General features: G+C 33.5%; 1 protein-coding gene across 1 annotated transcript in view; it reads right to left on the bottom strand.

Moving 5' to 3' along the window:
* The window catches only part of LOC148601779 (lewis-type alpha-(1,3)-fucosyltransferase-like), a 40582-nt gene extending 32120 nt beyond the window's left edge, over positions 1–8462 (bottom strand). Inside the window, exon 1 of the mRNA XM_088554954.1 lies at positions 8365–8462. Coding sequence (XP_088411080.1) covers positions 8365–8390 — 26 coding nt within the window. The 5' untranslated portion in view covers positions 8391–8462. The remainder of the gene's footprint in view (positions 1–8364) is intronic.
* Positions 8463–20679: the final 12217 nt, after the last annotated feature.

Here is a 20679-nt window from a genome sequence, read left to right as displayed (position 1 = left end):
AAATGATTTTAAAGAATTCGAACAAATATATTCACGTCCCATTTTATTGAACGACCATTTGATAAGATGCATGCATTTTTATGTCTTTATGAGATTATATTGAAGTGCAATGTATAAAGTTGTAAAATCAAAACTTTGAGGATCTGAAATACCGCACATAAGCATGCATTTTTCAAAGCACTTCAAACGAGTTTTTAATACTCCAAAGATAGTTAATTCCACCATTTTTATAAGCTTTGTTACAAAAAATCATAATCATATTTTTATGGTGTTGAGAGCTCTAGTAAGTAAAATAGAAAGTCTAGTTGTAGAGCAATGTCTTGATCAGGAAATGAATTTATATTTATAAGGTGAATAGTGAAGTTTGGGAAGCCAGTACAATATAGGGACTTCCATGCTACTAGGCTCAGCTTGTAAAATGTTAGCGAGAGAGTCTGTGTTTGTTCATAGTTTCACTTTCTGAAAATAGTCAGTTGTAATGTTTGCGCATTCGTAATTTCTTTTTGCAGATTTTCAATATAATATTTACATCAAATAACAATAAAATTATTTGCAGCATTATCAGCAGGAACAAAAAGAAATTCCTGCCAAGTTCTTTCATTTTGTGTTGTATTCGGGAAATACGGTTTGGATGTTGTTTAATAGGAGTAAAGTGTTCCTCGAAATTTTCTTTTCGGATGTCAACTATTTTCAAAACTATTGAAGAAAGAATCTAATGCTAATATCCATCATGAAAACAGATTTATTCAAAGGGTCATAGTTTTCCATTCCTCGTTTGTCTACCCCGGACTTGACTTTTTATGAGCAACTCGGCGGGTATCTCTAGAAAAGCAGAGGACGCTTACCCTACCGGTGCACCTGGTCCATGCTCCCAATTTTTAGTGGAGTCCGTGTTGCTAATTTGCTTTTGTTATTTTGTATGTATGATTTTAGTTTCTTTATGTTCTTTGTTGTGTATGTCTGTTTTCCATGTCTGGTCTTTGTCCCTGGATTGCATTCTTTTGATTACCGCTATAACCTTGGTTCCCTTGGTTACTCCTTGACTACTTTCTCACGTATTATCCATTTTATAGAATACGAATGGAATGAATCCTGGATAATGTTACGACATTTATTCCAATTGACAGTGGCTGGATGACGGTACTTAGGTCACCTTTTAAAGAAATATTTTCAGCTCTCCGTCTTGAACGACATTCAGATTACCTTAATAACATGGGAACTGAGACTATTGAATATAGTCCGTTAAGACTCGATGATGCCCACTGTTTTTTAGAAATTGTAATTAGATTTGAAACTGTAGTACTAGTATTGTTATTTCGATGTTTCCGTTTACTGCCATTTACTTTTGTGTCAATGAGACCTCTCGTTACGCATTGGTTTAGAAACTAAGTCTTCCCATTCTAACGTGGATTTAAGATGCGTTGCATGAAATAGTCCGACAGTCGGTTCACAATGAGCGGAGCCGAGGCATGATACAATGTACATGTTAGCACGTGTGTTAACAGCAGTTTCCAACTCAAAACTGATGCGGACATAGAAGAGTCATTTTTCTGACAGTTCTAACACTGCTGGTTCCACAAGAACAGTTCTACAAGTATAGCCAGCTCTTCTGACAGTTCTAGAAGAGCTGGTTCTATGAGAACAGTTCTACTAGAATAGCCAGCTCTACTGGTAGTTCTTGCAGAGGAGGCTCTACTGATATAGCCAACACAACTGACAATTATAGCAGGGCCAGCTCTACGATAACAATTCAACGAGTGCCATCTCTACGAGAAAAGTTTTAGAGCCAGCTGCAGAAATGTTCTATCATCCATGTCACTTTTATAACTGTCATTGAGCCGACTCTTCTGACAGCCCATATGAGAAGTTAGAACATGTAGATCTCGGTAAAACCGCAATAACAAACACGAATTATATGTATGCTGAGTAAACACATACATTTTCTAAAGATATTAAAGAGAGATATCGAGGAAGCTTTGTCTCAGAATCGGAAGGAACCACCAATATTTCAGTATTTTCCAGTGTAATGTCCAATGATATTGAGATTGAAATGCAAAGACAAAGAAACTTAAAGGTTACAAGTTACAAGAAAGTCCTCAAAAGTTTTCTAACTGAAAAATGCTTTAATTGTGTATACAATTTTTAAATCGAGTAAACAAAAGAGAAACTTCTTTTTGTTTTTTTGTTTTTGTTTTTGTTTTTTAAAAATTTTACTCAATGTCCACTTCCAGAGATGTCATTGGTTTATTAAATTTTCTTTTTTGAAATGGCACTATAAATTTCTCTTCGATTATAAGGGGATTTTACTTCTTAAATAGCTTTTGTACATTGTATATTTTGTCTCCAGCCCTTACCTATTCTTTGCAGAATAAATTTATTTATTTCTTGCCATTTTGCGGCGGACTTTCTGCAAAACAACAGAAACCTATAATTAAAGGTCTATAGAAACAATTATATTTCATTCATTTTATTTTTGTGTTGAATATTTGATATTTATGATACTTTTATGCTTATATCATATATGAGTGTTTTGTAATGTATGTACGAGTATCATTTAAATGCCCAGTGGCGGATCCAGGGGGAGTCGGGGAGCCCGGACCCCCTTAAAAAATTTCAATTTTTAAACATTGTTGAAAACATCGTTCAAGATATCCTCAGAATGCAGAATTTGAGATTGAATATTTAAAAATTTTCTTGGGGGGGGGGGCTGCATGATTTTTACAAAGACAGCTATTTAAAATACAAATGTCTTTATTTGCACAATGAGCGGGACAATTGGCTGACATCGTGTGTAAACGGGTTAAATAATACTGGCGCAATTACATAACTTGAAGTGTATTGATAAAGGCTACCGATCGTCACGAGATTGCTTTCTAATAAAGTTCTATTTTTGTCAAAATTCTATGCTCTTATAAAATGTCAATTTAAAACTGAAAAAGGATACGTTTCAAAATGAAGAAATCATTTTCGCATTCATGTAATTTAAAACCAGAATTCGTATTAGTAATTGTAATTTTAGTATTGAAAGAGGACACTACTTAATACAATTTTTGTACTATGAAACAAAAATTGAGTTATACAAGGGCTGGTATTTGTGGTTCGATATCGTGTCTTGATATGCTAAATTGACGTTGGAATTGGTAATTGTATGCATCCTTAGTGACGTCAAATTGGCGTAATTTCTCTTTCACGCTAGATTTCAAGCTGTGTGGAAGCATACTATTTACTGAAGATTATTAAAAACCCGCCTACACGCCCTTATTTAATATAACAGATACTGCTGTTTGGGTTTACTTTTTTTCTAATTTCAGCTGAGTTTCCACTGTTTGGTGCCTAGTAGATGTAACAAGTACTGTGTAAATTCAAGCTCGACCATTACCATAGACAATTACTGATCGTTATCGACATGTAGAACACTAGATGCATAGGATGGAACTCAATAGACTCTGCATTCTTTAATAATGTTGCCAAAAAAACAATCAGGTGTATATTCAGAGGCGAAACCTCATACTGCAAAATTAGCTTCTTCACTCCGGGGTCTAAAGGAATCACAAAGCTGACGATTCGTCAAAGTACAACCATAGGGTACTTCGCGCAGTGACAGAATTCCGTTGAAACAGTATAACTGGACCTCTGTACCCCAGGGTCCAACATTTCATTCTGACACTTCCGGTTAAATATTCAGTGATTTATTTGACAGTTTATCCGTATCAACAACAAGAATACAGATTATACTTATTCAACATTAACTGACAGTGATACAGGAAATCTCTGTATCCCAGGATTCCCCAACTTTCGGTTTAATAATCAAATAATTCTTTAAATTTATATTGAACAGTTCTTGCATCTTTTCAATTTCAAGTATTGTTTTATATCATATGTTTGTATAATGAAGTGTAAATAAGAGTTAGACACAGCCTACAACCGAGCATCGCACTTATACATTTTTCTTACGTTTGCCAAGGCATTGAAAATGGGACGATAGCTGAAAGGGGTGAGATAGGAGTCATGTTTAAAAAAATGATATTCAGCTTACAGATCTAGATACTGTAATTAATTCTTTTTATGCTTTCTTTGTTTTTTAGCATTGCATATTTTAATTTTAAAACAATTAAAAGGCTACTTTCACTTTGTATTCATCTCTTTGGTCAAATTGTGCGGGATTATCTGATACCCATTCCGGATTGAATGAAATGCTCGCTATACAGGATGAACTTTTTAGCAATATACCTTCAAGGTCTAACAACATTCTAAAGCTTAACATCGGCAACCGGTTGCGTAACATTGGTAACATTTGAGAAAATAACGGTTGCTGATTGGTCGAGTCACTTGATTGTCTTGAATGTGGATCGGAATTCGTGCCAGTCACGGGAAGGCGACTTTTACATTAGGCACACATGCACAATAGCAAATGAATAAAAGAAAGAAATGTTATAACTTACTTAAGAGGACAAAGTAACTTACAAATACAGAAATACCTTGTGTACATGTATGTTTAAAGATATTTACGACGTACAAAACAAAAACAAAAATATTTTACGGAGATACACGGGATCGACCGAAAATACACAATACAGCTACATTTCGCGGGCTTTTTCCACATTAAACGTCTGTAAATACAACTGAATAAAAAAAAGCTACTAATACGTTTGCCTACAAAACAAAACCCCAAAAAAACAATAGTTTCGTTAAAAAATGTTATTCTCAAAATTAGAAAAGCTAAGACACGGTCAGCTTTAATGAAAAGCAATAATTGCATGTACTTGTCTACATTTACATTTGAGGGTAGGACGATATGTACCTCGTCATTGTTGTGTTGTATATGAGAGCCATTTGCATACATTTGTGGCAAAATGATAATATCCTAATCAAACTATACAAACATATGTACACGTTCAGAGGTGATGACCTCTGCATCACTGGATTTGATCAGAAATATTTCAACAGAATGTTAGAAAAATGAGGTTTTTGACAGAGTTATCTGCCGTTGAAATGTTCACTTTCAGTGCATTTCATTGGAATTTAAATCAATTTACTAATTTGAAATCTAATTGTCAAGTTATAAACTAAATCTTTGAAAATTGAACCATGTTTTACTCACTGCCGGATTCTTACGAAGACTGACACTAAACTGGACAAACAGTAATGCATATAAGACCTGTCTAAAGTAACACAAATCTTGGTTGAATTCGCTAGGAAAGCCTTGACGGTGTTCTTTGTTCACTGTTAGATTTTACATAGAATGCCCGACATTGAAATATTTTAATCATAGTCATTTAATACAGGATCTTGATGAATACAAGCAGTCAGTTAGAAAGGGTTCACTGCACCTTCATAATTATGCACTGGTAAATTTTAAAATCTAATAAAGAAGAAAGGATTAAATTTTAAAAAAAAATGACAAAATCATTCCACTTCTCTGTCTTCTTTGTGTAAAATTGGTTTACTGAATTTAATCACATATGTGATTCCTTTATAAATATGATTGAGGTTAATTCAGGTTATACATTTCAAAACATTTACTATGAATTTGAAAACATATTTGATAAAAGATAAAATTAATGCATTATAGACGCATATCCTTGATTTACCTCTTTCTTGGAAGTCAGGTTTGACTGTATTTGAAATGACAATTTTTCATGTAATTGAATTTTGTATCAAAAGTCATTCTTGTTTCGTTTCCCCCTAACAGTCCAAAGTTACAAAGATACATTTGTATTACTTGTATACAAATTAATTCAATCACATATAGAAAACAGAGTGAAAATGCAGACCTGCATAGTTTTATTTTAACATGATTTACAGCTGACACTTACGAGGAGTACGTTTAAAGTTCGTGTGGCAATAAAGTTATGATGATACTGCACGAGTTTCATCAAGATCTACATTAAATGTAAAATACATGACTAAGGGGCGGATTCAGGCGGGGGCGTGGCGGGCGTGCGCCCCCCCCCCCCACACTCCTTACAATTTGCAAACCATGGGTTTTCAGGGGTAGATTTAGTCGGTTTTAGGTTGAAACTTTAATTTCTCGCTAATTTACCACAAAGATATCTACACTGCACCCATTCTAGAAGAATATTTCAAAACTTTAACCTAAAAAATCCTGGATTCGCCCCTACATGTGCGGACAAAAAAATCCCATGCTCCTAAGTGAGAACAAAAATGGTGTTCAGTACTATGTACTACTCTAAAAGCATTTGTTACAGTTTTGGTAAATGGTCTAAGATATAAGTCAAGTTTGACAAGTCTGAGTACTGGGCTGGTGAATTTACTTGGAGAAATAAAACATGACACGACAGACACAAATTCACTAAACTAACATGGACCGATGGTCTTGGTGAACTTCAATCGGCTTGTTCCCATTTCGCCTTAGCTCTGAATTCTTATACTAAAAAATATTCCCATTTCGCCTTAGTACAATTTTGTATAAACTAAGGCGAAATGGGAACCTATGTAAACATCTAATCAAGAAATAATTAGTGTTTATACGACTATATAAACATAGATTTAATTTGTTAATTTGTTGTTTAATACAAATGTAATTGTATATTTTTGTGTAATGTTTATATGTTTTTTAAGTGTTCAAGATTTTACTTATATCACCATATCTTATTCAACTTCATATAGGCACAAAATAACTAAAGTAACAATTTCTATGCTTTATTGGCATGTAATTAATGTGATAGATATAACAAAAAATCCATTCAAAAGCATACATCATTCTCATACTCATTCATAATCATAATTGAACACAAACAAAATTACATCAAAACTTGTCTTTGGAAAACAATAAGCTAAATAAATAAGCAAAATGGAATATTTTCACAAACAGTGACGAAAGAAAGTTTAAAATTAGCACAATATTAATTTTTAAATAGCACAATAGTGTTTACTATTTTATAGTGCATTAATAAGCATGAAATGTTCATCTGAATAAAACAATATCACAACATGATCACAAAACTCATAAAGTTCATAGCACTAAATTGTCACTAAACTGTTATCTAATCAAGCTTCAAGATGTAAGATGCTGCGTCACCATACTCCACAAAGTTCTTCTCGCCGGTCGTAAGTTGGTTCTTCAACTGGTGTAGACGGTCTTCTGTGTCACGGTACTTCTTCTCTGGTAATCTTATTTTGCCACCTGCTGCGTACTGCTCGATCTTGATCTCGTTCGCTGCCTGGTCTCTATAAAGTCAACGTGTAGTAGCACTCCAAGCCATTGCTATTTGCTTAACTGATGTTTTGGTTGGTAGGTGTTGGGTATTTATACCAAATGTTGGCATTCTGAACTGTTCTCAATTAATTATAATTTATATGATTCTAATGAGAACAGTGTCAAAGCTTTAAGCAAGCTTACAAGGTGATTCAGTTCTTTAGAAATTGTGCTTATTTCATAATTATCACAGAAGCTCTATACAAGCTTTGAAATCAGAATTTTAATTTAGATAATTGATGATTAATATTGTCCTTAATAAATATTCTAATTATATTATTTTAGGCTTTTTGTGAAATTTATTTTTTATTTAATTAAACATGATTAAATGTATTATGGTAAACTTAGAAAATTTACAATAAATCTAAAATATAATTCTGAATTCTGCATTTAATTAAATAAGAACATAAATAAATCAAATAAAATCTTAATATTTTGAAGAAAAAATGACTATTTAATCATAATTATATTTATTTCACTGGAAATAAAAATACTTTCTACATAGAAATATTTTATGTTTATTGCAGAAAAATATGCAAAAAATGTATAAAATCACATTAAAATATACAAAAAGTAAAGAAAAATTAAATGTTTTCTTAATTATGTTTATTTAGTTATCAAAACATGCCATAAATTAATAACTGTGTTTTATAATGGATTTATTGTAAATTCCCATTTCGCCTTAGTACTTTTTTTTACCTTTTTGACCTGAAATTCACAGCTAAGGCGAAATAGGAAAACACCCTTCAATCTTAATGAGTCTACCAAAAAGGTACACAATCTTTAATATAAATAAAGTAATTCAAGTCTCAGACTGATACATGTAACTGGGCCGGTGACTATCCTCGGAACCTAAAACTAAATGACGTCAGATCAAACGAAATGGCATAACATAGGCCAAGTGTCCAGGTAAGCTCAAATCTTAGTGCTAAACAAATCCTACCATATCTATACGAAATGCACATACTCTATGGACATATAGTATATCTATATTGGATATCATAACAAACAAATCATAGGCATAAATCAGTTCTGCAGGTCAACTTTAAGAAAATCGGACAAATGTACAGCAAGACGGATATCTCATAATAACCGCAAATACCAGACATAACATTGTAAATAAATAAATGTAAAACCAAACTTACCACACGACCATCAAGAGAAAGTCCATACAGGGAAGGTGTATTGTCAGCGTTGCCCATGGTAACTGATTTGAATATAATGCACCGTAAGAGCTGTTGAATTAAAATAAATATTTGCGGTTGAGTAGTCACATTGAATAACGGGTAACTAAAGTAACCGGGAAAGTACGATATGTTATTTAACAATTCCAAATATTATAAACATTCTGCAAAACTTCAGCGAAGATTGCAATGAGAATACACACATATACACTTAAGCCTGCGAATTTTTGGAGTTTATAAAATAAGATATACAAAATTATTTCGCGATAACCTGTAACAGCAGATACAATGTGATGAACACAGTAAGAGTTGCTTTTAGGACGTAACAAATGTTTTTGATCAGTTTCTTCGATTTATCTTGAATCAGCCCCTGCTTGGCTTTCGATCAAACAGACCCACACTCTGTACATATCTAACGAGGTTTCTCTACATGTGCAAGAATTGTACTAGAGTGTTAAAATTACATCCCGATATGATATACTGCACAGCTCTTTTGACCATAACCATGGTGAAAAAAAGTGATGAATACATTATCAACATTCGTTCAACACATGGTCTGCGTATATTAAAAATATGAAGAAATTGGTCCTGTCAGAGTCGAAATAAATCACGGAAACTCCATTTATCATTGTTTTAACACGGGCTGACCATTTATACCGTTATTTAACCCTTCGCTACCGCTCGGTGTAAAACAATGCAACATAAATGACCAGCCCGTGGTGAAACAATGATAAATTTGATTTATTTCTAAAGTTGAAAAACGTATAAACTACAGGATAAAAACGAAGAAAATTGTCGTTCGCGAACAAATGTTAATGAAAAGTACTTATGAGAATCTTTCTATACTTAACATGTACTACATATGCATGGTACATGTTACTTACTTCTACAATTCGGGGATGGGGTGGATGCAGCTAGGATTTTATGTTGAATTAGAAAAGTTGCTTTGCACAAGCGCAATTTTGTTTTCAGCAGCAGCTAAAGTTCTAATATTTATTTTGGAAATCTTGTGATGTAATGGGGGAAAATTGAATCATAACTTTTATTTATTCATGGCTGAGTAAAAAAAAATGCTCAATATTAGAAATTTTTATTTTTTTTAAATAATCCTTGGCCTTTCAGTATTAAAATGGTCGGTGCCTTTGGTGGTTAGAGAAGGAGAAACATATTTTGTTTCCAAATATTATCCAACATTGGGCATACTGGTACAGATCAGGGGCGGATCCAGGATTTGAGTTTAGGGGGGGGGGCGTAAATTTAATTAAATGCCGTGAAAAGCAAGCAAAAAATATTATGCGGTTAAACTTGTGGTGAAAATTTTTTTCTTACCGATTCTGGGGAGGGGGTGTAGCCTCGTCTATCATAACATGTATTGGATTCCTCGGGCAATATATTTTTATTTTCTTTTTTTAATCAGTGATGATGTTTTTGCCGCATAGCAATTGATAGTCCGACCTGTATTTCTGCGCAGTCGCGGATCAAAACTATTCTCATTAGATGTTGAGAAACACAATAAAATAACATGTTGAACCATGTCTGCGGGGATAATGTATTTACACCGAATGGTACTTATAATTAGACTATTGAAAATAGCCTGTATCGAAGTTATTTATTGCCGCGGTACGTTTCAAAAATGATTGTGTAACAATTCATGGAAATACTATATATATAAGGTTGGTTATTTTACACCCCTTTCAAGTAAATAGGTTTGAAAAGAATATAAAGGAGCATGTCAGTCATCGTCACCTTTAAAAACAACCATTAGAATATCCAGGTGAATTCTAATGAATTGTTGAGAGATTATACCGTGAATATACAGTTGAATCTGTTTAAACTGAACCCAGTGGAGGATCCAGAGTTTTAGGTAAGGGGGGAGGGGAAAAAAATCTTGACAGGATCACCGGTGAGGATACGATGTGATCCGAATTTGCTAGGGGTTTGGGGGGCACCCTCACCCCCAGAAAATATTAAACCTCAAATCCTGCATTTTGAGTGTATCTTGAACATTTTTTCAACAATGTTTAAAAATTGCAATTTCTAAAGGGGCGGGCCCCTGCATCCCCGTCCCCCCCCCTGGACCCGCCACCGGAACACCTATGGTATTGATTAACTTGTTCAGTTTGATAGGCTCTGGTGAAATTGAATATGATACAAGCGGTTTAGACAGATGTTAGGTTTACACAGGTTCACGTTGCATATATTTCATATAATAAATGTATCTTTTGTCAAAGTTGAATGTTGTTTTTTGATTAACTGCGGTGATTAAAGAGAAAATAAAGCATTGCAACTCATTGAAGAAGGGAGATAACTCTTTATTTTGTGAAAAATATTGTTGCTTTGTTATCACTTTGGAATCATTCTCTGAGCCATCCAATGTCGACTCAAAACAACCTTTATACTAATTAGTATTTGACATGCATATCATCTAAGCATGACATTGAAGCAAAAAAATTCATTGCGATAATTTTTAATGTGCTACCAATACAGTAGGAACTGCCTGGTTTCTGCATGTACAGTCTCTTAAAACAATGAAATATAATGTGTTTTCAGGGTCCCTTCATATAACATACCTTCAGATAAGATTCTGCTGAATCCGGAAATGAAAAATTTATGGGGGTTTACTCTTGATGGTCTCTCCTATGCAGGGTTTCCTAAAATCATAATTTTATTACAATTTCCATTATTAGCAAATTTTAAGAATAATAAATGGTCATTTTGCAATTAAATGCATACATTATACATTAAAGATAGATTCACCCATTTTATATTTTTGACCAGTATTGACCGGTTAAAACCAATATTGACCACCGGCCTGGTCTATACTAGTATTAACCGGTTTTTTACCAACCTTGCTTGGAAAGGTTTTACTATAATTATATTGCATGTTACTTCCTTACAGATATACACATGTGTGTCAATTAATTAAGACGAATTCATTTTCTTGGTATAAAAAGTAAAATCGGTGAATTATTATAACGTCTTAGAATGAGATCGGGACATGAACAAATTGTAAAGAAAACATTACCGAACTGATTCACATATAACGTAAAGTAGGTTCACTCATGCTTAAACCCTAGATTTTTAAAATTACCATCATCATTTGCACAGGTTCAAGTTGCATATATTTTCAAATGAAGAACTACAATGCAACGTTTTGTTGAGATATGTTTTTGATTTACTTGAGTTCGTTCGATTCCTTTAACAGGTTTTTGGCTTATTAAGAGTTCGGTTCATGAGACAGGTTTTTGGTTTATTGAGAGTTCGGTTCGTTAAACAGGTTTTTGGTTTATTACGATTTCGGTTCGTTAGACAGGCTTTGAGTTTATTCAGAGTTCGTTTCGGTAGTCACGTTTTTGATTTACTCAGAGTTCGTTTCGTTAGATAGGTTTCACTGTAATTATTGTGTATGTTGCTTGTTAACGGATAGGTTTTGACTACTTCTTGTATACGATTGTTTTTTTTTTAATGTAAATCTTCCCGTGTATTCCAACTAAAGCTATGCAAATGTATATCGAACATCAAGTGAAACGTTTTTGTTACATAGGCACTCGTTCAGATTACCGAACAAAATGGTGAAAGATTCTAAGATTTTGCGTTGAGAAAAGAATATTTGTTACCCTAATTCACAAGCTTTGTACTGAGGAAATTGATCTTATGAAAATTTATGTTACCATAATTTATAGTACATAATATAACGAGAATGGAAATGGTGAATATGCCAAAGAGATAAGATCCCAACCGGAATGAAAAAATATCAGCTTAACGCCAACCATGGGTCTTCAGTGAACGACGAGGAAACTCTCACAACACTTGGCAGGCTGCTGCTGGTCCCATAACAACATTATGCATAGATACAGTTGTCCCTATATGCTCTAGAAACATAAAAGTTAACAGAAAGTGAAAACGAAATATAACATACAGAGGCCAGAAGCATTCACATCAAGCGGCTGTGTAATACAGTCCCTGTATAGGCTAAACTTCCCACTTGCCCCATACCCCATTGCCCCATCCCCCATTTTCCCATTGCCCCATACCCCATTCCCCCATGCCCCATTGCCACATATCCATAAAATGGGAAGTTTATCCCATACATGTACTGTAACAGTGTCAACTAATCGTTTAAACAATCCATAATTTGTTCCATTGATTTCCCTTCAGGCCAAAATAAAAAAAAATATCCTAGATTTTCATCCCCTCCCCATCCATTTTTTTCCACTTCCCCGAATTTTTTTTCCCAATTTCTTTCCGATTGACAGCATTTTTCATTTAGTTTTGTTTCTGCCTGTTTTGATTTTAGTTCCATTGCTTGATTTGCTCTTTACAAAAATGCTATATTTATGTTTGTGTGTTGTATATACCTGTATTATCATAGCTGGATGTTTTATTGCTTTGTCAATGTATATTACATGTATGCATGCACTGTATAGCTATTTATGTACGTGATGTCGGTTATAGAAGCTTCTAAGTGCTTATGTTGTGTTGTTGTGATGAACTTTCGGACTTAAAATAAAGCTTATTTGATTTGATTTTGTTTTATTTGTGTAATCTAATATACCGATCATTACTACTCAGCCTTTCTCGTTACACAGGAGAAAAAACCTCCTATGCACTATCATACTTTTAAACAGAGTTATCGGTCCTTTCCTATCTCAAATGACCGATAACTCTGGAAAGAAAGCTGCATTGGGTACCAATTCCTGAGCGGGTAAAACATGGGGCTAAAAAATATAGTGCGCTTTCTTATTGCCTTAATTTTCCTGTTTTGATTTGTTTTCTTGGAAATGATTATCACTTTTCATCAGATGTACAGGGTAAATACCAAGCTATGACAATAAAAGCTTGTTTTTGAAGAAATACAGTATTTTCATGAAAAAATAATGTACAGAAAACGGGTATATTTGATGAATTCAAAAATAAAAGTGAAAGTAGAAAAAGTCTATTTTTATATTTAGTTCGACCTGTTCTGGTGCACCAAATTTCGTGCCTTTTTTTTCTTCTAAAATACGCCTAAACTGATTTTTGACATTTTCTTTATAAAAAAAACATGGTCAAAAGTTTGAAACCCTTGTCTTTTTCTTAATCATGAAAATTTAAGTTTTTCTATAGAAGCCTATGGGACGAATAATATAAGACTGAGACCACTAGGCGGAAGAATCTATACGGAATATATCCGAACTGGGTCTGAAATTCTAGCTAGTAAACTGGTCCAATTTTCACCCATTACTTTTGTTTAGTGCATCTCTTTGCACCAAAAAACAAAAACAAAAACAAAACAAAAACAAAAACAAAAAAACAAAAAACAAAAACAAAAACAAAAACAAAAATTAATTTCAAACACTGATTTAAAAAAAAAACATTCTCTTATTTTTAATCTGTAATTACTAAAGACAACAATAAAAATCAATAACTGGGGTTATTTCGAGATTCTTTGTCTAATATTATGATCCCTTTTTATCAATTGGCTTAAGGAGGTAGACCTAGGGTAAGGAAAATAACTTTTACAAATCATTGGAACATTTGTATTCAACATTTTACGTAAATCTCGTCTAAGCATCAAAATAATGTTGACTAATTTTATTACGTTTCAAATAAAAGCTAGATAGGCTTTGGTGAAATTGAATATGATACAAGCGTATCAATGATTTTAAGAGTTATATTGCTTATCTTAGGTCTACCTCTTTAAATTTAGATGTAGTTAGTTGTATTACGAGTAACTTGTCACACAAAAGTACTATTCAAAAGTAAGTCCCAATTATGCATCTGTCTTTTGTTATATTTAGAAAGTGTTTTGACCTTTATTAAAACGATGAACACAACATAAATTCATGGTTTGAAAAAAATACACCATTTTGAAAGTGTAATGTGATGAATGTCATGTAAAAAAGACCAGATTTTCCATACCATTTTGGTGAATCAAATTATAATTTCATTGCAATGCGCTGAAAATAAACATTTCCAGGGCAAATAACTTCGCCAAAAAACCTCATTTTTCAAACTTTCTGAAAAAATCTAGTAATGCAGAAAAATAAATAAATAATCTTTTCAAATAGAGAAATCATCCTTGAGTGAAATTATATTGTCAGATCAGTTGGTTTCTGACATGCATATTTCTGAAATTTTCCATTTTTACATTGTCAGATCAGTAGGCATCTGACATGCATGTTTCTGAACTTTTTGCCTGATTCTTACAAAGACTAACACTTAACTCCCAATGTACGTTAAACGTCAGCATCAATTTACATGTACAACATAAACAATTGGTTTGATATAATAACGATCTCATTAAAAAATGACCTTTAACCGATTATCCCTTAAATGCATTCACTCGAATAAACAAGTCGTCACAGTCGAAGTTCATAATACATGTTATTTAAATTTTATTTCAACTTCTAATATGACGTCTTCGTATCGTGAAACAGTATATGTCAGTACAACCCCACCATTAGCACCTGTGCACTGTCTCTTTTCTTTCGCTGTCGCTTCGAGACAAACACTCATTTAAAAACGTTTACGCGATGATTTAACGGCTGAGAGGTTATCTAATACTATAGTGATACTGACATTTACACAATAGATGATTTAGTTGGATATGTGGTTCATTTCTTAATTAATCCAACTTCCATACGGGGGGGGGGCGGGGGTAAATGGAACAGCCGTTATTTTGGCTTCGCCTAGGGAAAGCTTTGTCACAAAAATTACCGTGTTTGTCATATTAGAAAAGAAATAATTCCTTCTGTGGGTAGATTTGTACCCATTTTAACATGGGTTTGGCATTTATTTTCTCATTTAAAACCTAGCTATCGCTCGATGTTAAATAATCGAATATAAATGCAGTACCCATCATGTTAAAATGAGTACAAATCTACCCCTTCCATGAATTATGTCTTAGTTACATTTTAAGATATAAGTCTCTAAGTCTTTTTAAGAATCAGATAGTAGGTGAAACATGGTGTTAAAACACTAAATTGAAAGTGCAATTTGACTGTAAGCACCATCAGAAAATATGAGAAGATTTTCCATATAATTATGGTAAATTGAGTTATACTTTCATTGAAATACACTGAAAATGACCATTTCAAGGGCAAATAACACTGTCAAAAACCTCATTTTTGTAACATTATTTTGGAAAATATCTGAGCAAAGCCAGTGATGTAGAGATCAAATAATGGTCTTTGCAAAGAGCGAAAGCATCCTTGAGCGAATTTATATGGTCAAATCGGTGGGGTTTTGACATGCATGTTTCTGATTTTTCCCATTTTGAATGATTCCTACAAACACTTACACATAACAAGCAAACCAAACTAAGTCTTCATACATGTAACACAAGGAGTACTTTGCAAGATCGGAATTCACATGAAATTAAAAAGGGCAAAATAAAGGCAACATCAAATTATGTAATCTGGTTCCCTGGTCAATATATATCATAAGCGACCCTAGAATCGCTAAAAAATATAGATTGAAACATGTGAAACGAAAATATTGTCCGGGCTTCCAGGTTACAAATTATGTAGCCCATTTCTACAAAGGAACCTAACATGTCTTATGATAGAGTACCGTTTAAGAGCCTTTGAGCCAAACCAAGAATAACTTCATAATTACTGAGAAGTTACTAATTGAAAGTCATGTAAAGTCAATAAAGTGTTCATTTGACTTTTCATTATGCACACATTACTCGTGTTAAGACGCATCAAACAATATTTACATTTAAAGTTACCGATACGGAAGAAAACAGGACCACGTTACATTCATGTATCCAAGGCTCCAATAGTATACTAGACAGACGTACTTACATCTACATGAGCATCACTTATAAATAACCAGAGAGATGATTCACGAAACATTTATCAGGGTTACATATATGTATTTATTTTCACCTTTTTATGGAATATCATTTTGATGTCTTAATTTGGTGAACATGGCAGTGTTTGCGATCATTTTCCTTTGTCTCTGGCCGTATGGCAACTGAAGAGTTGCAAAATTCACCACTTTTCAATCTTTTTCAATATTTTCTAATAAATGCAAGATTTTGTTTATTAATATGCAGTGTTTTTTTTCATTAATATCTTTTTTCTTTAAAATGTAAGAGTTTGTCATTAATATGCCAGATTATTTATTATAATGCAAGATTTTGTTTTTATTGAAATGCAAGAATATGTATTAACATGTTAGATTTTTTCACTAAAATACAAGATTCTGTTATCATAGTGCAAGAATCGGTTATCAATACATGTATGTAAGATTTTTTTCATTAATCTGGAAGATTGTTTTATTATAATATTAATGAAAAAATCTTTTTATTGATATGTAAAATTTTTGCACTAATATTTCATCTTTTTATATCAATATGCATTGAAGCTCCGTCGACGCAACTTCGGCTGAATCCGTACCCAGTAGCGGAGTCACCCGAGGTTTTCCGATTGCATTGATGCTATAGAAGGCGCTCTGATGGGTATTATCGTCCAGTTTGGCTGATAGTGGTATCATAAGTTAGCGACAAGAAGCTTCAGATCCGAATACAAAAAAAAAAAACTAAAAAAAAAAAAAAAAAAAAAAAAAACCAACAGACACTGACACTTAATTCTGACAATTGAAAGTAATAGCCTATACTCCTTCATTGTTCGGGTTAAGTAGGGTCACTGTGCTGTGCATGTACAATACTTACACGTATTACTTAATCGATATTTTTATTTCGGTTACGAACTGTATATATTTTGATTAAGAAGAAAGTTTTTAACAGTTTTAAAATCTAAAAGAGATATGTAGTAGCCCATGGCCTAGGGGTCAATCGTACATTTGTATACTCCCAACACACACACACACACACACACATCAACTCCTAATTACGATAAGGCTAGCTCTCATTTACGAATCAATTTACAGCGAAGATTATTCCGGATTAATCTTTTACAGTCTATACAAATTGCATCAACAAATTGTTGACACAATATATAACGAGAATGGATATAGTGATTATGTCAAGGACACAACGACCTCAAAGGGATGAAAATATCAACTCAAGTCTTCAGTGAACGACAAGGAAACCCTCACACCACAGGGCAGGCTGCAGCTGCCCCCAATAATATTTTACACAGATACAGCGAAATAGTTTTCCTGTATACTCCAGTGACATAAGCGAAAACGAAGCAAGACGTACAGAGGCGAGAAATTCCCGGCGTAATTACAACCCTACATCTTTTTAATCTGGCCACAGTTGAAAAATTACTACACAAATAAACGCACCTAAAATTTAGTCCGAAAAGGTACGAATCCATTGTGAAACAGGAATAAAAAAACTGATTATACGTTACACAAAAGCACAAACAAACAACTACTAGCAGTTAACTGACATGTTAGCTACAGACCAGTTTAAACCACAAAGTTATGCTCTCATCGTATGTAAAATCAATCCCGATTCTTCCCATGCGGGTTTGAGAAGCAGAGTACATCATAAGTCATAGAATAAGGTAGATATGTCCCGGAATGTTCTTTGGCAGTAAATTGATCCGTAAATGGGAGCTAGTTGTAAGGTATCTGGTATTATAAGTACGCGGTGGACTTCTTGGCAATTTACTACTACTGCTTGTTTTTAGACTGTAAACTGCTAAATGATTCCCTTTTATTCATCGTTATCAAATTAAAAATATCGATTAAGTAAAACGTGTAGCTTCTTGTCGCAACTTGTAGCTAATTATTAATTATTGATGCCGCTATATCAACCAATAAATAAAAGTAATCAAGAGAACCAAGATTCTAGCGGAAATCAAATGAATGTAATCCAGGGACAAACACCAGACGTGGAAAACAAACACCGGTGCACCGATAGGATAAGCGTCCTCTGCTTTTCTTGAAACACTTGTCGTGTTGCTTTTAAAAAGTCAGGGTCACGATAGACGCAAGAATAAAAGAAAAAAAATATGACATGTTAAACAAATAAGTTTTCATGGTGCAGATGGATACACTGTAACGATCCACGAGTTCATGATGACGACTATAAAACTTCTGAAATGATGACTTCGATTTTGTAACAACATAATCCTGTTCCAGAAGCCTATTTGTAAATAGTCTAGCGCGATACTAAAAGTCTACGTAGTTACGGCAATAATAATGGAATAATGTATGAAAACTCCATACGCTGGTGCTGAAGGGATGTTACCACAGATGGAAAGAAAGTTGATAATACAGAATGAAAAGTCATCGCGTTTTTCGATCGTATATTTTGGTGAAGAGTTTTCCTGTACCATCGATCTCTAAGTGTACATAATACGTCATCTATATAGCGGAAATTAAGATTAAAAGATCTAGTTAAATGATGTTCATTCTTTTGGAACAGCTATAAAATCAGCCTCATAAGAATAAAGGAATAGGTCAGCAAGTAAAGTAGCACAATTTGTACCCATTGGAATGCCAAATATGTTGTCGATCAAGAATTAAAATTTTTCCAAAGTCCAGGTACATGTAACCTCATTGATAGTTATCATTTCTAATCTGGAAAGTTGACCTGACGACGACAGATATTTCAGCGCCTAGCTAAAATAATTTGCATGATATTCCCTTGACATATTCCAGTGCTGAGGCCAGGTTTCGGCGTTTGACACCCTTTCGTTATAAATATGTTAATTTTGTGTAAAATTAGGACATAAATGTGCATAAACATTTTTGTAATATTCTGGAACCTATCTGCAACCCTTTTCCAACATGTCTTGATCCGCCCTTGCATAAGTTAAATGAATTCACATGCCGTAGTAGATCTAGGAAGTGTTACGGGTTTGAAATCAACTTCTTCGCAGCATTTTGTTAATTTCAGACAAAAGGGATTACAAGATAACATGATATCCCAATCTTTAAAATAAGATGCATCTGAGTCCTCCACTGTGCGGGCGCGAATTCATAAGGGTCGTGCCTGACGCGCATCCCCTAATTTGGGGATAAAAGAATTTTCACAAATTCTGCCCGATAGATTTTCTTGCATTCCTTAGTTCAGCATTTAATTTTATTCCCGCCCCAACATGAGTTAATATGTCTACCTCTGCTTTGATATTCCACATAAAGACATGCAGTCAATTTTAAGTGCTAATAAATGCAGAAAATAGTAAAAATCAATTCATCAATCGTTTCCATGTAAACAAATCAGTGTCTAAAGGGCTTACTCTAGGCGAAGCCGATAGTATTTTTTTCATACCCAATGATTAGCCGTAGTTTAACCGATTTAGCATATACTTTTTCGAGTGCTCATTGATGATTAAAAAGGCATTACTATTTAGATGCTAAAATAGTTAACTGTGGAGATCATTCGTCTGAGATAATTAATTGGAAAGATTGAATAACCAAAATATTACACGAGTGCCGAAGATTGCCTAGATTTAACGAGTGAGCGGAACTTGTTCCGCGCACGAATTAAATCCTCAAGCGTTCTTGGCACGAGTGATCATGTTTTGGTTATTCAGATAACCAATTGATTATCCTATTTATTATATAGATTTTCTTCATAATTTATCGATATTTTCAATATGAATTTAAAATTCTGTGATTGGCGGATTGATATCAAAGTTGTGACGTTTTGGCGGGAGAAAGCGCGGAATTCATTTCACAGTGTGAATTATTGATATTTACTACACTGGGAACATTCGAGAAAACACAGCCATCTATATAAAATTAAGAAATATATGGTTTGCATTTAATTTTGGATCGATCACGTAGTGTTAGAGAAGGTTTGATTGAGGTACATTTTGTGTATTGAATCTTTTTTTTTAATTTTTGTTTTCAATAGAATTCAGAATACTTTGAAGACTTATAGTGATACATTAAGTGCAATGCTCCACTGGGACAAACATTTTCTTTTTTAAGGAGGTAAGACTATAGTAAGGGACACAACTCTTACAAATCATTGGTACGTTTGTATTCAGCATTTTACATCAATTTAATGTAATCATCGAAGTAACTTGGATAGATTCTATTTTGTTTCGAATAAAATCTTGATATGCTTTAGTGAAATTAAATATGATACAAACGTATCACTGATTTATGTCCCTTATCCCAGGTCTACGTCCTTAAATTGGAAAGTACAAGTTGGTAGATTTGTTCGGATCAAACAGTTGCTTTTCTTTTTCGACTTACCTCGAAGTACATTTCTTATTTTCATTATACAAAAGCATCATGTTGATTGAATCAGAGTGATTTAAAAAGATCAAAATATTTTTTCTCCCATCTTTAAAGTAAATTCTTCCAATGCCCCTTTTAAATTAAAATGGTTGTTCCCCTAACTAAAGTTGAATTCTT

Source organism: Perna viridis, chromosome 12 (genome assembly GCF_037379345.1).
Source record: "Perna viridis isolate PV_CMFRI_1.1 ecotype Kerala chromosome 12, ASM3737934v1, whole genome shotgun sequence".
In the NCBI taxonomy this organism is placed as follows: Eukaryota; Metazoa; Mollusca; class Bivalvia; order Mytilida; family Mytilidae; genus Perna; species Perna viridis.
This window is presented reverse-complemented; position numbering and strand designations above follow the sequence as displayed.